The following is a 17,977-nucleotide window of genomic DNA, read 5'->3' as shown; positions in this document are numbered from 1 at the left end:
CTAGAGCACGTTGGGTGGCACGGGATACATGCGGACGTGCATTGTCCTGTTGGAACAGCAAGTTCCCTTGCCGGTCTAGGAATGGTAGAACGATGGGTTCGATGACGGTTTGGATGTACCGTGCACTATTCAGTGTCCCCTCGACGATCACCAGTGGTGTACGGCCAGTGTAGGAGATCGCTCCCCACACCATGATGCCGGGTGTTGGCCCTGTGTGCCTCGGTCGTATGCAGTCCTGATTGTGGCGCTCACCTGCACGGCGCCAAACACGCATACGACCATCATTGGCACCAAGGCAGAAGCGACTCTCATCGCTGAAGACGACACGTCTCCATTCGTCCCTCCATTCACGCCTGTCGCGGCACCACTGGAGGCGGGCTGCACGATGTTGGGGTGTGAGCGGAAGACGGCCTAACGGTGTGCGGGACCGTAGCCCAGCTTCATGGAGACGGTTGCGAATGGTCCTCGCCGATACCCCAGGAGCAACAGTGTCCCTAATTTGCTGGGAAGTGGCGGTGCGGTCCCCTACGGCACTGCGTAGGATCCTACGGTCTTGGCGTGCATCCGTGCGTCGCTGTGGTCCGGTCCCAGGTCGACGGGCACGTGCACCTTCCGCCGACCACTGGCGACAACATCGATGTACTGTGGAGACCTCACGCCCCACGTGTTGAGCAATTCGGCGGTACGTCCACCCGGCCTCCCGCATGCCCACTATACGCCCTCGCTCAAAGTCCGTCAACTGCACATACGGTTCACGTCCACGCTGTTGCGGCATGCTACCAGTGTTAAAGACTGCGATGGAGCTCCGTATGCCACGGCAAACTGGCTGACACTGACGGCGGCGGTGCACAAATGCTGCGCAGCTAGCGCCATTCGACGGCCAACACCGCGGTTCCTGGTGTGTCCGCTGTGCCGTGCGTGTGATCATTGCTTGTACAGCCCTCTCGCAGTGTCCGGAGCAATTGACACACCGGTGTCAATGTGTTCTTTTTTCCATTTCCAGGAGTGTACTTTATAACACCATAAGTAGATGTTACCTGTCATGCACTGAATTAAGCACAGCACACAAAATTCGTTGGGGTTCACAGATGGATTGTAAGTTAAAAGGGACTCAACACATGGCTAAACCAGTCAAGAAGCCCTTTTCACTCTGCTGCGCACTCAGAAGCATCTCCCACTGCATTGATATAAAGACTAGAGCAATGGCTTATTTTGCAAGATTTCTGACCCTGCTGCCTTATGAGATCATCATAAGTGGCAGTGCACCTGAAGTAAATAATGTAAAACTCGGCAGAACCAACCAGTAAGAATACTATTTAAAGCAGATAACTGTACATCTTATCCACCTTTTTAAGGGTCTTGGAATTCTTACACTCAATTTCTGATAAATTTACTTCTTAAACTTTTTTGTTGTTGATAACGAAAATCAGTTTCAACTGAACTGTGATGCACACAGTCAGAATACAAGCAAAAAAATCATTTTCATGCAGACTTTGCTTTTTTGTGCAAGATTCAGAATGCAGTTATGTACTCTGGTAGTAAGATACTCAACAAGCTCCCATCTAACATACAGCCAAAAATTGGGGATCACTACCAGTTCAAAAAATAGTTAAACACACATTTCATTAGTCACTTTTTATACAAATTATCTGACACTCTATATTTAGGGATTTAAATTTCCGTTACATACATGGGAGATAACAGCATTTGCTATACGGCAGTATAAGAAGTAATTATATATTTTAAATAGGGGTCAGTACTTACACACATAAAAATATTTTCTTTGAAACATACCAGTGTAATCAAGTAAACAGGAAGCTACAAGTGACAGTTCAACATCATCTTTTCTTAAAATAAAGCTTTCTTACCCATTTACTCTAATGAATTGAGTTGGTAAAGGAAAGAAGGAAGATTAGGGTTTAACATCTGTTGACATTGAGATCATTAGAGACAGAGTTGGTAGAAAGCTGGATAGCACCAAGCAGTGGAGTGGTAGTCTATTGTTAATCTGTATCACTACAAAATGATAAGTCATTGTTCAACAGTGTTACCAAAAAATTTTTTAAATCTCAAAAAGTTCTTGATTGATTTACTACAGATTTTTAAACAATACTCTTGTTTCAATGTTCACTTTGTACGAAAGTTCTTGTAGAACGCAAATACTTTAGGATTAAAGGAGGCCACCCATCGAAATGCAGAAGCACTGAGCTGTCAAAAGACTCTCACAAAACATGGAAAACTTGCCAGCTTTTGGAGTTATCCTTCCATGAGCTAGAGTACACAAACAAACACAAACACCCTCTCTCCCCCCCCCCTCCAACACACACACACACACACACACAACCTGGGAGTGTGTGTGTGTGTGTGTGTGTGTGTGTGTGTGTTGGTGGGGGGGGGGGGGGCAGAGTGCACATGTGTACTCGAGCTCATCCAAGAATAACTACAAATGCTAGGAAGTTTTCCTTCTTTTGTGTGTGAATCTGAATGTAAAAAGCATTCGGATGGCCATAGCCTACATATTTTTTTCAAATAACAATGTACAGGTTTTCAGTCAGAACTGACTGGGAGAAAAAAAAATCTGCTCTCCTGTGCTCTAAAAATACCTGGTTTCATTTCTTTGTAGCAACGACAGATGAGATAAACGAAAATCCAGAGATAGCACTTTGAGCAATCCAGCAGGAGGCGTACTAAGGCTGCTTCCGGAAATGGAGATAGCACTGGGAGCAATGCATCAATTGTGGAGGAGAGTATTTTGAAGGAAACAGTGCATAATAAGTAACAGGTAGGTATAGAAAAATTTTGTGGACAAAGATTTTACTACAGTTTTAACTATTAGACTTATTCCAGAAAGAGATTTTCACTCTGCAGCGAAGTGTGCGCTGACATGAAACTTCCTGGCAGATTAAAACTGTGTGCCCGACCGAGACTCGAACTCGGGACCTTTGCCTTTCGCGGGCAAGTGCTCTACCAACTGAGCTACCGAAGCACGACTCACGCCCAGTACTCACAGCTTTACTTCTGCCGGTATCTCGTCTCCTACCTTCCAAACTTTACAGAAGCTCTCCTGCGAACCTTGCAGAACTAGCACTCCTGAAAGAAAGGATATTGCGGAGACATGGCTTAGCCACAGCCTGGGGGATGTTTCCAGAATGAGATTTTCACTCTGCAGCGGAGTGTGCGCTGATATGAAACTTCCTGGCAGATTAAAACTGTGTGCCCGACCGAGACTCGAACTCAGGACCTTTGCCTTTCGCGGGCAAGTGCTCTATCATCTGGAAGGTAGGAGACAAGATACTGGCAGAAGTAAAGCTGTGAGTACCGGGCGTGAGTCGTGCTTCGGTAGCTCAGTTGGTAGAGCACTTGCCCGCGAAAGGCAAAGGTCCCGAGTTCTAGTCTCGGTCGGGCACACAGTTTTAATCTGCCAGTAAGTTTTATTAGACTTATTGTTTCTATCACATATGATGTGTGGTTATAAAATAATGGGCCAGATGCTGTCACAGAGTAAGTACACATGCACCAAAGCTGAATGACCAATAGCTGTGAAACGCGAAGCTCACTTGAATGCGGCATTTTTGGTGTCTGTAGACGAAGGAGTGTGGCAGTGGCCTTCATTTGTGTAAGAGCTGTTATTTTGTTTTGTAGGAAAAATGAAGATGACTCACGCCCAGGACACCCTACAACATTAAAAAGTGATGAATATATCGTATCAAAAAGGTAGGTAATCTGATTCCATCTGAGCATCAGTTGACTATCAGACTGATTACTGAAAATGTAGGAAATGACACAGAAAGCCTTAGGAAAATTTTACATAGCCAATTTAAAACAATAAAAGTGTGTGTGTGGAGCTTGTGTCAAAAATTCTTACGACTGAACAACGAGAAGCTCGTGAAAATGTTTGTCCTGACACTTTGAATAGCTCTGAAAAAGATCTTAATTTCTTTGAAGTAGTGATAACATGGAAAATCTCAGTTTTTCACATATGCCAACACTACTACCATGAGTTTCTCCCTCAATTCTGTGAGAAAATAAGAGAAACCAACCCGTTAAGAGCTTTCGCGCAGAGTTCAGTACTCCAGGATTAGGCAAAGCACCTTATTTGCCTGACCTGGTACCATGAGTCTTTTGTCCATTCCTCAAGGCCAAATCTGCATTAAAAGGACCAAGGGGTCAAGGCTTCAGTCTGCTTAAGCTGCAAAAGAGGGGAGAGGGGGAAGAAGGGCCTCACGAATCATCAAACAGCTCACAGAGGAGGTCCCAGTGCTCTTTCCATCAACAGAAAATTTGCACGGAGCATTGTAGGGATAGAGGACGGGAGAACATTGAGGGCGAAAATAAGTAAAGATGTATCTTTATCAAATAAAATGTTTAACAGGAAAAGTCCTGTTATTTTAGAGCCACACCTGGCAGCATTGTCTTCCTCCTTGTATGACATCTGTTGAAACAACACCTTTAAATATGCTTTGTTATCAATCCTTATAAAATTATGGAACACTCTTAATTTTCCACCAATGCTGTGTTGGAGTGTAATGCGGTTGGCATCCTTGCACTCACCTGTGTTTGATGTGTAACTGCCATAAATTTCATTGTTTTTGTGTGATGTGCTTATATGTGGATGTGTGTGTGTGACTGTTCAGAGCTGTATTGAGTAGAGCATTGTGTCACAAATTTCGAAATGTCAGTTAAAGGAGCAACACATCCGCATTAAATTTTGCACGAAATTCAGGAAAAGCTTTACAGAGACGGCCTAAATTATGCACGAAGTCTACAGTGATGAATGTTTGAGTCATACTCGCTGTTACAAATGGTTCAAACAGATTAAAAATGGCCGGACAGAAGTTAAAGATGACCCTCGTTCAGGACGCCTTCGACATCTACCGATGACGCTCGAGTCAGGAAGGTCAACAAAATTGTGAGTGCCAACTGAAGACAGACTGTCCGAGAGATTGCAGAAGAATGTAAGATTTAAGTTGGTTCGTGACACAAAAACCTGACACAGCATCTTCGATTACACTGTGTTGCTGCCAAATTTGTCTCACGGCTCACGAGTGGAGACCAGGAACACCTTCGCCTCGCAATCTGTGCAGAGCTTTTGGATTACGCAAATGAGAATGACATGTTCGTTAAGAGAATCATTACTGGTGATGAGACGTGGGTCTACGGTTATGATGCTGAGAACAAGGTTCGATCTTCACGGTTCTCTGAGACAAAAAAACAAATCTCGTCAGATCAGGTCAATTTTCAAAGCCGTGCTGATAGTTTTCTTTGAATATAAAGGATTTGTCCATCACATATTTGTGTCACAGGAACAAACTGTTGATCAACGGTACTATTGGGGCGTGTTGGGACGCCTGTGAGAAACTGTGAGAAGGAAACGGCCTGAAATGTGGTACCACAATTCACAGCTCTCGCATCACGATAATGCACCCACACATTCATCCCCGTTGGTGCACGAATACTGCACAAAAAATGAAATCACTCTGCTGCATCATCCTCTGTACTCTCCAGACCTGACCCCTGTGGACGTTTTTTTTTAATTTCCAAAGTTGAAAACCCCATTGAAAGGACAGAGATTTGAAACAATAGCCGAGATCACAGAAAATTTGCAGATGGCACTTTGCACAATTCAGCAAGAGGAGTACCGAGACTGCTTCTGGAAGTGGAAATGGCGTTGGGAATGGTGTATCAATTGTGGAGGAGTGTGTTTTGAAGGAGACCATGCACAATAAGTAAAATGTAAGCCCAGAAAAATTTTGTGGACAAAGATCTGGAATTTTTTGAACAGACCTCCTATACAGGGTGTTACAAAAAGGTACGGCCAAACTTTCAGGAAACATTCCTCACACACAAAGAAAGAAAATATTTATGTGCACATGTGTCCGGAAACGCTTACTTTCCATGTTAGAGCTCATTTTATTACTTCTCTTCAAATCACATTAATCATGGAATGGAAACACACAGCAACACAACGTACCAGCGTGGCTTCAAACACTTTGTTACAGGAAATATTCAAAATGTCCTCCGTTAGCGAGGATACGTGCATCCACCCTCCGTCACATGGAATCCTTGATGCGTTCATGCAGCCCTGGAGAATGGTGTATTGTATCACAGCCATCCACAATACGAGCACGAAGAGTCTCTACATTTGGTACCGGTGCTGTGTAGACAAGAGCTTTCAAATGCCCCAATAAATGAAAGTCAAGAGGGTTGAGGTCAGGAGAGCGTGGAGGCCATGGAATTCGTCCGCCTCTACCAATCCATCGGTCACCAAATCTGTTGTTGAGAAGCGTACGAACACTTCGACTGAAATGTATGTGCATGAAACACATGTTGTGTCGTACTTGTAAAGGGACATGTTCTAGCAGCACATGTAGAGTATCCCGTATGAAATCGTGATAACGTGCTCCATTGAGCGTAGATGGAAGAACGTGGGGCCCAATCCAGACATCACCAACAATGCCTGCCCAAACGTTCACAGAAAATCTGTGTTGATGACGTGATTGCACAATTGCGTGCGGATTCTCGTCAGCCCACACATGTCGATTGTGAAAATTTACAATTTGATCACGTTGGAATGAGGCCTCATCCGTAAAGAGAACATTTGCACTGAAATGAGGATTGAACAATTGTTGGATGAACCATTCGCAAAAGCGTACCCGTGGAGGCGAATCAGCTGCTGATAGTGCCTGCACACGCTGTACATGGGACGGAAACAACTGGTTCTCCCGTAGCACTCTCCATACAGTGACGTGGTCAACATTACCTTGTACAGCACCAACTTCTCTGACGCTGACATTAGGGTTATCGTCAACTGTACGAAGAATTGCCTCGTCCATGGCAGGTGTCCTCGTCGTTCTAGGTCTTCCCCAGTCGCGAGTCGTAGGCTGGAATGTTCCGTGCTCCCTAAGACGCCGAACAATTGGTTCCAACGTCTTCCTGTCGGGACACCTTCGTTCTGGAAATCTGTCTCGATACAAACGTTCCACGCCACGGCTATTGCCCCGTGCTAATCCATACGTCAAATGGGCATCTCCCAACTCCGCATTTGTAAACATTGCACTGACTGCAAAACCACGTTCGTGATGAACACTAACCTGTTGATGCTACGTACAGATGTGCTCGATGCTAGTACTGTAGAGCAATGAGTCGCATGTCAACACAAGCACCGAAGTCAACATTACCTTCCTTCCATTGGGCCAACTGGCGGTGAATTGAGGAAGTACAGTACATACTGACGAAACTATAATGAGCTCTAACATGGAAATTAAGCGTTTCCGGACACATGTCCACATAACATCTTTTCTTTATTTGTGTGTGAGGAATGTTTCCCGAAAGTTTGGCCATACCTTTTTGTAACACCCTGTATAAACAGTAATTTTTTTCCCCCGTTGCAGTCAGTTTCAACAGAAACCAAGAAAGTTGTATTTATGGCTTATAAGTTTGTGATTAGAATACTATGATGGAATCTGAATCATCCAAATCTTTGTAATACTATCCATTCACAGATTAAAACTGTGCAAAATATTGTCACTGAAGCTGCTACGCTCACAGACCCAACAGCTGGACAGGTGTCTCCCATACCATGTGCACCAGTGATCTCAAATGATTTATCCATTCATTTTAAGCTACTTCAGTTCCCAATAAAGGTTTCATTTGCAATACCAATAAACATGGCTCGTCACAGGGGAATGGAAGGGGTGAAGGGGGGGACGGGGAAGGTGGGACAGGAGGTGGACAAAGGTGGAGGGTGAATGGCTGCACACAGGGAAGGAGGAGATAAAAAGGGGCGTGGCAGGGCGGGGGGGGGGGGGGGGGGGGGTTGGAGGAGATGGGCAGGAGGGAGGAGGAGAAGAAAATGAGCAGAAGCTCTGATGGTGTCAAGGACGGGGAATGGAATTGGCTGTGAACTTTCAAAGGAAATGGCCCAGATATTTGCCTGGAGTGATTTAAAAAACCTAAAATTTGGATTGCCGGACACAGGTTTCAACCTTCACTCTACTGAATGTGGTGTCACCGCCAGACACCACACATGCTAGGTGGTAGCCTTTAAATCGGCCGCGGTCCGTTAGTATACGTCGGACCCGCGTGTCGCCACTATCAGTGATTGCAGACCGAGCGCCGCCACACGGCAGGTCTAGTCTAGAGAGACTCCATAGCACTCGCCCCAGTTGTACAGCTAGCGATGGTTCACTGTTTACATACGCTCTCATTTGCCGAGAAGACAGTTTAGCATAGCCTTCAGCTACGTCATTCGCTACGACCTAGCAAGGCGCCATATTCTTCAAGAATGTATTCTGAACGGATAATTTGTGAATCATGTACCGTCAAGAGCGACGTTCATCATTAATGGATTAAAGTTATGTATCAAACTAATTACGTCCGCTTTCTGAATTCTCATTCCTTGTCATGTTCCAGACCTCACGTCAGTATAGTTCTTCCCTCCTCATGCCAGCCTGCGTGAGCTAAAACGCGTGCATTTCGGCCTCCATTCGTAACACGGTGTTGGCTCTTCAGCCAACACAACACTGAATGCGAGTCCAGTGTACTGACTACTATACCACCTTGTTTGATAGGAAGGGGATTAGGATGTAAATCCAATTCCTATACATATTTAGGAATTGTGAAATACTGCTGGGTTTGTGAGCACAATATACAGATTAAGTTTCGATGATTTGTTTGCTTCTTTTTTTTTGTACTCGGTGACTCTTTCCACATGCTTTTTTTTATTTATTTATTTCTGTAGGACCAAATCGAGAGGCAAATATCCAAGGACATGGAATGTGACGGTACATGAAATTATGACATAAAAATAAACAGATAAAAATAAAATGAACGAAATTAACCAAAAAAAGAAAATCAAGCCATAAGTTCAAGTAAACGCAATCAACAAAATAACATAAGAATCAGCTCAATTTTTCAAGGAACTCCTCAACAGAATAAAAGGAGTGATCCATGAGGAAACTCTTCAGTTCCAATTTGAAAGCACATGGATTACTGCTAATATTTTAGAATTCTTGTGGTAGCTTATTGAAAATGGATGCAGCAGTATACTGCACACTTTTATGCATAAGAGTTAAGGAAGTCCAATCCAAATGCAGGTTGGATTTATGTCGAGTAGTAACTGAGTGAAATCTGCTTATTCTTGGGAATAAGCCAATATTGTTAACAAGAAATGTCAGTAAGGAAAACATTTACTGAGAGGGCAACATCAAAATACCCAGGCTCGTGAACAGGGGTCAACAAGAGGTTCGTGAACTTACACCACTTACTGCCTGAACCGCCCTTTTCTGAGGCAAAAATATCCTTTTAGAATGGGAAGATTTACCCAAAATATAATACAACATAACTGAATGAAAATAAACAAAGTAGACTGATTTTCATGTCGAATGATCACTTACTTCAGATACTGTTCGAATAGTAAAAATGGAAGCATTAAGTCTTTGAACAAGACCCTGAACATGAGCTTTCCAAGATAATTTACTATCTATCTGAACACCTAGCAATTGGAACTGTTCAGTTTCAGTAATCACATGCCCATTCTGTGAAAGTAAAACATCAACTTTTATTGAATTTCGTGTCAGAAACTGTAAAAACTGAGTCTTACTGTAATTTAGTGGTAGTTTATTTTGTACAAGCCACGGACTTATGTCACGAATTGCAGTATTTGAAACAGAGCCAATGTTGCACAGAACATCATTTACTACGAACCTAGTCTCAGCAGCAAACAGAAAAATTTCAGAATTACCCCTAATACTAGAGGGCATATCATTTACGAGGGCATTTAGAAAAGTAAAGATACAATGGCTCACAGTCCTTAAATAGAACATTTATTTAGAAAACGTCAGTTACGTCTTATTAACTGGATTATTTGTTATTTTTCGACATAATCACCCTCGTCATCCAAACATTTGTTAAGTCGGTGCACAAGCTTTTGTATCCAACAGTCATAGAAGGTTGCTGCCTGTTGTCGGAACCACATTTCAGCTTCATCTTTGATCTCTTCATCGTCGTGGAATGATTTTCCACCAAGATGTGACTTCAGGTAATCGAAGACATGGAAGTCGGTGGGCGCAAGGTCCGGGCTGTATGGCGGATGGTCCAATATGTCCCATTTGAATTTTTTGAACAGTGCTTTTGTTACAAGCGCTGTGTGACACCGAGCGTTGTCACGAAGCAATCAGACTCCACTTGTCAGCATTCCCCTGCATCTGTTTTGAATTGCCCTTCGAAGACGTTTCAAAGTCTGGAAACATGCAACAGCATTAATTGTTATTGCAGGAGGCATAAATTCCAACAGAAGAATGCCTTGTCTGTACCAAAAAACAGAAGCCATGATTTTCTTCTCTGAAGTTGACGTTCTGCATTTCTCGACTTTTGGTGAATTCGAATGGCGCCATTGCATTGATTGTTGCTTGAATTCAGGTGTACGGTGATAAACCCGCGTCTCGTCACCTGTCACAATGTGATCAAGGAACTCATCACCTGCTTCAGCATAGCGTGTGAGGAAGTCCAGTGCAAAGCCCATCCTTTTCTTTTTGTGTTCTTCCGTTAACAGAAGACTAGAAGAAGGGACCGGTTGGTAGGACATGTTCTGAGGCATCAAGGGATCACCAATTTAGCATTGGAGGGCAGCGTGGAGGGTAAAAATCGTAGAGGGAGACCAAGAGATGAATACACTAAGCAGATTCAGAAGGATGTAGGTTGCAGTAGGTACTGGAAGATGATGAAGCTTGCACAGGATAGAGTAGCATGGAGAGCTGCATCAAACCAGTCTCAGGACTGAAGACCACCACCACAACAACAACAACAACAACAACAACCGTTAACAATTTCGGAACCCAGCGTGTGCACAATTTCCTGTGCTCTAGCTTGACAGACACAACGTCATAAAGAGTTGTCATTGACAGGTCCGGTATGATCTGATGCAATTCTTCTAATGTGAGACGTCTATTTGCACGAATTGCTTCCTCCGTTCTCCGAAGAAGGGCATCAGAGATCACAGATGGCTGACCTGTTCTTTGTTCATCGTGAACACCGGTCCTACCTTCAGAGAAATGTCGACACCATTTTATTACACTTTGTCGATGCATAATGTTCCCATAAAGAGAAACAATTTCTTTGTGAATATCCACTGGTCACTGACCTTTTGCACGAAGAAAACATATGAAGGACAGCACTTCGCATTTGGTGGGATTCTGAATCGGCGCAGCCAGTTTAAACACGACCAACTCCAACTGGAAGCAACGTTCATGGCCGAACGACCGCGAGGAGAAAGCTAACAGTTCAAGGTTAACACCAGTGTTGCCAACTTGCTCGCCAAAACTCTTCTGTTCCTCTGGCGTACGGTGCATCTTTACTTTTCGAAATACCCTTGTATATAAATAGGTAACAAGAGTGGCCCCAATACTGATCTCTGGGGCACCCTTCTTTTGACCGTACCCAACTCATTTTTATTTTAATTCAAAACGGGATGAACACGAAAGAACGAATAAATGACAAATGAACAAATGAAACGCAAGAGCCAGGAGAGAGACTGTTTCTAGCAGAGCAGTGACTCACTCGTGCGGAAGTGGGAGTCGAGGCGGTCGGTGCCCGGCTGCGGGACGCGGGCGCAGTTGAAGAGACGGCGGAACTGCCGCATGCTGAACGTGGTGCGGCCGTCGGCAGACCGCGTCGGCAGCAGCTGCTCCTCCCGCAGCAGCTGCCACAACCGCGTCATGTGGTACGCGTACAGCGACGCGTGCTGCGGACACAGACCGGTCACTTCCCTGTCACCTCTGTTACGTGTCCCAATTCTGGGCATCAATATGCTGTGTCTGCAATTCTGATTTAATAAAATGCACGCTGCAGAAACTGCTTTCAGGATGCTTCAGTTGTATGTGAAAATTACCGAACTATCAGTTTAATAAGTCACAGCTGCAAAATACTAATGCGAATTCTTTACAGATGAATGGAAAAGCTGGTAGAAGCCAACCTCAGGGAACATCAGTTTGGATTCCATAGAAATATTGGAACACATGAGGCAATACTGACCGTACGACTTATCTTAGAAACTAGATTAAGGATAGGCAAACCTACGTTTCTGGCATTTGCAGACTTAGAGAAAGCTTTTGACAATGTTGACTGGGATACTCTCTTTCAAATTCTGAAGGTGGCAGGGGTAAAATACAGGGAGCGAAAGGTTATTTAGAATTTGTAGAGAAACCAGATGGCAGTTATAAGAGTCGAGGGACATGAAAGGGAAGCAGTGGTCGGGAAGGGAGTGAGACAGACTTGTAGCCTCTCCCCGATGTTATTCAATCTGTATATTGAGCAAGCAGTAAAGGAAACAAAAGAAAAGTTCGGAGTAGGTATTAAAATCCACGGGGAAAAAATAAAAACTTTGAGGTTTGCCGATGACATTGTAATTCTGTCAGAGACAACAAAGGACCTGGAAGAGCAGTTGAACGGAATGGACAGTGTCTTGAAAGGAGGGTACAAGATGAACAGCAAGAAAAGCAACACAAGGATATTGGAATGTAGTTGAATAAAAGCGGGCGATGCTGAGGGAATTAGATTAGGAAATGAGACATTTAAAGTAGTAAATGAGTTTTGCTATTTGGGGAGCAAAATAACGGATGATGGTCGAAGTAGAGAGGATATAAAATGTAGACTGGCAATGGCAAGGAAAGCGTTTCTGAAGAAGACGTATTTATTAACATCGAGTATAGATTTAAGTGTTAGGAAGTCGTTTCTGAAAGTATTTGTAAGGAGTGTAGCCATGTATGGAAGTGAAACGTGGACGATAAGTAGTTTGGACAAGAAGAGAACAGAAGCTTTGAAATGCAGTGCTACAGAAGAATGCTGAAGATCAGATGGGTAGATCACATAACTAATGAGGAGGTATTGAATAGAATTGGGAAGAAGAGGAATTTGTGGCACAACTTGACAAGAAGAAGGGACCGGTTGGTACGACATGTTCTGAGGCATCAAGGGATCACAAATTTAGCATAGGAGCGCAGCGTGGAGGGTAAAAATAGCAGAGGGAGACCAAGATATGAATACACTAAGCAGATTAAGAAGGATGTGCGTTGCAGTAGATATTGGGAAATGAGGAATCTTGCACAGGATAGGGTAGCATGGAGAGCTGCTTCAAAACCAGTCTCAGGACTGAAGACCACAACAACAAGTTGTATGGGGGCCACTGGCTATAGTATTTAAAGGATTAAATAAGGATATGACTTGTTTCCACTATTGTTTAATTTCAACACATAAAATGCAGTAAAGAAACTATTCCATATTCCTAGATGTCCGAAAAGCATTTGAAATGGTACCCCACTGCAGACTGTTAAAGAAGATATAAGTAAACAGAGTAGGTTCTGTGCTGGCGTAAGCTGCAGCCAGCACACTGGTGGCAAAGTTGCAGTGCGGAGATTGATTGTAGGCGCTGGATCGAGCGTGCCTATCGTGAGAGAGCCCAGACACACCAACATGCAATATACCGCCAACACTCTCTCAACAGCAAGTATTTCCTCTTTTTTTTTTTTGCTGTGGTTATCAAGCAGACAATGAAATTTCACCAGAAAAGCTTCAGTTGTAAGTAGAAACTACTGTGACATTTACATCCCTTAGCTCGATACAGCAGCCTGCAAATACACACTCTTCATTCAAATGGTTAAAATCATTTCTAATGTAATATTTTATATCAGAATGAGTAAGTGTGCAAGACCCTCAGTGATTTCTCTCGTCTACAAAATGTGTTGTGTACTTCCAAAAGTTCACTTTCGTGAAGAATTTTAATATTATGAAATGTAAGCCAATGTTCACTGAGGCAAATAACTTTGATATTTGTGCTTTCAGAAAGAATAATTTGTAATTTGTCAGATTTATGACCTTTGTATGAAAAGTCAGCACTCAGACAACTTACATTCAAGAGCATTATGTGGGGACATTTTTTCTTATTTATGGTGCCAAGTGTACTCTTTCTTGGCTACCATTTTGGTCTTGCTTCCACTGACTGGAGGGCCTCACTAACTCACTCTTCAGTTTGGCTCGTGTCAGTCATTCACTCGCAGAGCGTGTCACAGGCTACGATAGTACATAGTGACCGGAACTGTGACAATAGCGAGATTACCAATATTGTCTGCAAGAGGACTATTACTGATGAGTTTGTGCCACGGACGTGGACTCTATTCAAATTAAGTAGCAGCTTCATGTAAACAAAGAACTGTATTAATCCACGTGTGCATTTGTGTTTTAGTAAGAGGATACCAACCACCCACAACAACATCCTCTTCCTTGCGGTACAAGATTCTACAGGTTCCCAGATATGTGAGTGGCTCTAAGACTTCTCAAGTAGTAGGACCCATTAGGTTGACCTCAAAGGCAAATGTTCTTCGGGATGGAAATGATCGTGTGGCACTGTTGGCCAGGAGACCCCATTCGGGGGAGTTCGGCCACCGTATTGCGAGTCCTTTTTAGCTGACTCCACTTCGGCGACTTGCAAGTCAATGGTGATGAAAATGACTAAGGACACACAACACCCAGTCCTCTGTCGGGAATCGAACCCATGCCCCCTGGGTGGTAGGCGATAACGCTACGGAGGCGGACTTCATCGGGACAACGGTATTCTCAGCAAGGTGTGATAGGACTGCTATTATTTTACGTATACATAAGTGATCTGGCAGACAGGGCGGGCAGCAATCTGTGGTTGTTTGCTGATGATTCTGTGGAGTAAGGGAAGGTGTAAAAGTTGAGTGACTGTAGGATGATACAAGATGACTTAGACCAAATTCCTAGTTGGTTTGATGAAATGCAGCTAGCTCTACATGCATGAAAATGTAAGTTAATGCTGATGAGAAAAAAAAAGCCATAATGTTCAGATACAGCGTTAACAGTTTCCTGCTCGACAAGGTCACATACTTTAAATATTCGGGTATAACATTGCAGAGTGATACAAAATGGAAGTAGCAAGAGAGGATTGTGATAGGAAAGGTAAATGGTTGACTGCAGTTTATTCGGAGAATTTTAGGAAAGTGTTGTTCATCTGTAAAGGAGGTCGCTTATAGGACACTGGTGTAACCTATTCTTGAGTACTGTATTTACTCGAATCTAAGCCGCACTCTAATCTAAGCCGCACCTGAAAAATGAGACTCGAAATCAAGGAAAAAAAAATTTTCCTGAATCTAAGCTGCACCTGAAATTTGAGACTTGAAATTCAAGGGGAAAGAAAAGTTTTAGGCCGGACCTCCAAATCGAAACAAAGTTGGTAATACGAGACACAATTTAGGTTGAATGAACGACGATACATCTATAGTAGTTTGGTTCGAGTCATAAGATTAGCAGTTAAGCTTTACCAGGTAGCCACTGCTATGCGTCAGGCGCTCTGTCCGTATTTATACGGGTACCCTTCCTTTTTGCTTATTTTTCTTTGATCTGATAAGTGCCGTTCTCTTTGTTGTAGGTGTTTACATCACTCTAAGCTGAAAATGCATTATTGTACTGTCAAGCATTGTTTATCACTTTCTGATAATAAGTGTTTATGAGCTGTCGCCACTCGTGGCATGGCTTGTTTCTGTGCTCGCTATGGCGACTTACAATTAAAAAGAGAGAGAGAGAGAGAGAGAGAGAGAGAGAGAGAGAGAATATCTGCTGACTTCAATATAGTTGAAAGCAATGGTGTGTTCAAATTCATTGACTTGATAAAATATTTTGGCTTCAAAGTACATTTCATGAAACACAATGACCTGAAATATAATAAGAACAGATATTTTGCATCTGTTACCATAATATTTTCATAAATGATGTATTTCAAGATGTTTATAAATTTGGCATTTATTTAGGATTCTCTCACCATTCTGCACTATTCATTTAGCTACCAAAAATTCACAAAGAAATTTCATGCAACAAAAGCCATATAAAAAGGAAAAAAAATCTTCTGTACTTAGTAATACATTAAGAGAGGTTGAATGGTGTTACAACAGTTGTATTTCAAATAGTAGTAACTCTGACAAATTTCAAGTAGCTTTCTTGAAATGTTTAATGAAACTTTTCGACTTAGAACAACATGCAACTAAATGACTAACAAACATCAACAGATAACTCAGGGTATAAAAATTTCTAGTGTCACAAATAGGTGACTCCACAATGACCTGAAATATAATAAGAACAGGCATTCTGCTAGGTATATTAGAAGTTGCAAAGACAGTAAAACAAATAGCAAACAATATGTTTACACTACAACACGAAAAGTCAGACAAATGTAGTGCGGTCCGTTGTCAAATCAGATTTAGCTATTTGAGTTCGTATTAATAAAACATCTAGGATTAAAGTAGATGATAGCCTTATTGTGAACCCACTTCAAATATCAGAGTGTTTAAATGAATTCTTCATAAATGTGGCAAAGTCAGATGCTGACATAGCAGAGTATCAGAGTAAAGTGAATGCCTTTGGATTCCACCAAGAGGCTAAGTATCTCATGGATTTTAAAAAAGTCACAATAATGGATGTGGAAAATGTTATATTATAACTAAAAAATAAAAATTTTGCTGGATAGGATGGAATACCCACTAAAGTGATTAAAACAAAGTGTGACATAATGGCACCTTCCCTAACTAAAATAATCAACCGATCTTTTGAACAGGGATGCTTTCCTGATGTTTCGAAGTATGCTGAATTTAGTCCACTGTTCAACAAAGGGTCAAGGAAAGACAACAGAAACTACTTCCCTTTTTGGGTTAGATAGAGCAGCAATCACTCGTAGAATTACGTTGCTTTAATATGACATTTATAGTCACAACGCAGATCAGATTTCGACCTGTGTCAGGTCATTATCAATGCAGTGTGGAATTGTAGTTGTTTTGCACATATTAGACAACTTTGCTCAATCCCATAGTTATCCAATTTTCTCTGCTCTGAACCGGCTTACGTCATACTTGTACAACAGAAAACAAAAAGGGTAACTATTACTTCAAAAGCAGTGAATTAGTGTTCTGAATGGAGTACAGTATTACAAGGCGTGCCTCAAGGCTCCATCTTGAGGCCAATACTGTTCCTATTCTACATAAATTACTCAACCATAAATATAAATTTCCCCACCAGCTCTGTTTGCAGATGATACTTCAGTTGGAAATGAAAATCACAATGCAGAAAAAGTTCTGAACTCTACTGTAAACATACCAGATACCCTAGAAAACTAGTTCCAGTTAAATAGGTTTGAAACTGAACATTGCAAAAAGCCGTATAGTACAACTCAAAACCAAACATTTGAAATGAGTGGAACTTAAAGTACAACATAACGATCAACTTATGGACAAAGTTAACAGGGTAAATTTACTAGGACTAAATGTGGACAAAAACTTGAGCTGTAATACAAACTAAGCAGTTCTGCATTTGAAATGCAAATACTAGCAAATTCTACTGACTTGAGTACATAAACAATAGCAAATAGTTATTTTGAATCTGTCATTAGGTATGGTATAGTTTTATGAGGATGTTCAAATAGTATATCTTGGATACTGAAACCGCAGAAGAAAATTGTATACATTTATGAAATTATACACTTCCTACACAGAAGACAAAAATCATTTGAGGAGAGTCATTTTAACCACACACATATAATATAAGAAATAAAAATAATTGTATGCTATTCGCATACCAACTGAAATTAAATGCATGGACTGCATAGTATTACTGTGCCCATTAACTTGTTATATATTGTCATCTCAATAAGGGGATGACAAATAACAAGTTAATAGACACAGACATATTCAGTATAAAGTTAGACATTCTAAAAACAAGGTTACAGCAGATTCTGTGGGAGAAACGCTATTATTTAGTACAAGAATTCATACAGAATAAAATGCTCATTTGACCAATGGATAAATTCAGTGTTAGATTTTTTTTATTATATGTATATACAACTGTATTATTATATCTAAAAACAAAGATGATGTGACTTACCGAACGAAAGCGCTGGCAGGTCGATAGACACACAAACACA

General features: G+C 42.0%; 1 protein-coding gene across 3 annotated transcripts in view; it reads right to left on the bottom strand.

Annotated features, from left to right (window-relative positions):
- LOC126213328 (peroxisomal carnitine O-octanoyltransferase) overlaps positions 1-17,977 on the bottom strand; it is a 313,022-nt gene that overhangs the window by 224,701 nt on the left and 70,344 nt on the right. For all 3 annotated transcript variants that reach the window (XM_049941018.1, XM_049941019.1, XM_049941020.1), the window contains one exon: positions 11,557-11,740. In XM_049941018.1, coding sequence (XP_049796975.1) covers positions 11,557-11,740 — 184 coding nt within the window. The remainder of the gene's footprint in view (positions 1-11,556; positions 11,741-17,977) is intronic.

Source organism: Schistocerca nitens, chromosome 11, assembly GCF_023898315.1.
Source record: "Schistocerca nitens isolate TAMUIC-IGC-003100 chromosome 11, iqSchNite1.1, whole genome shotgun sequence".
NCBI classification, from domain to species: Eukaryota; Metazoa; Arthropoda; class Insecta; order Orthoptera; family Acrididae; genus Schistocerca; species Schistocerca nitens.
The sequence above is the reverse complement of the archived record's forward strand: the minus strand, read 5'-3'. Positions and strand labels throughout refer to the sequence as shown.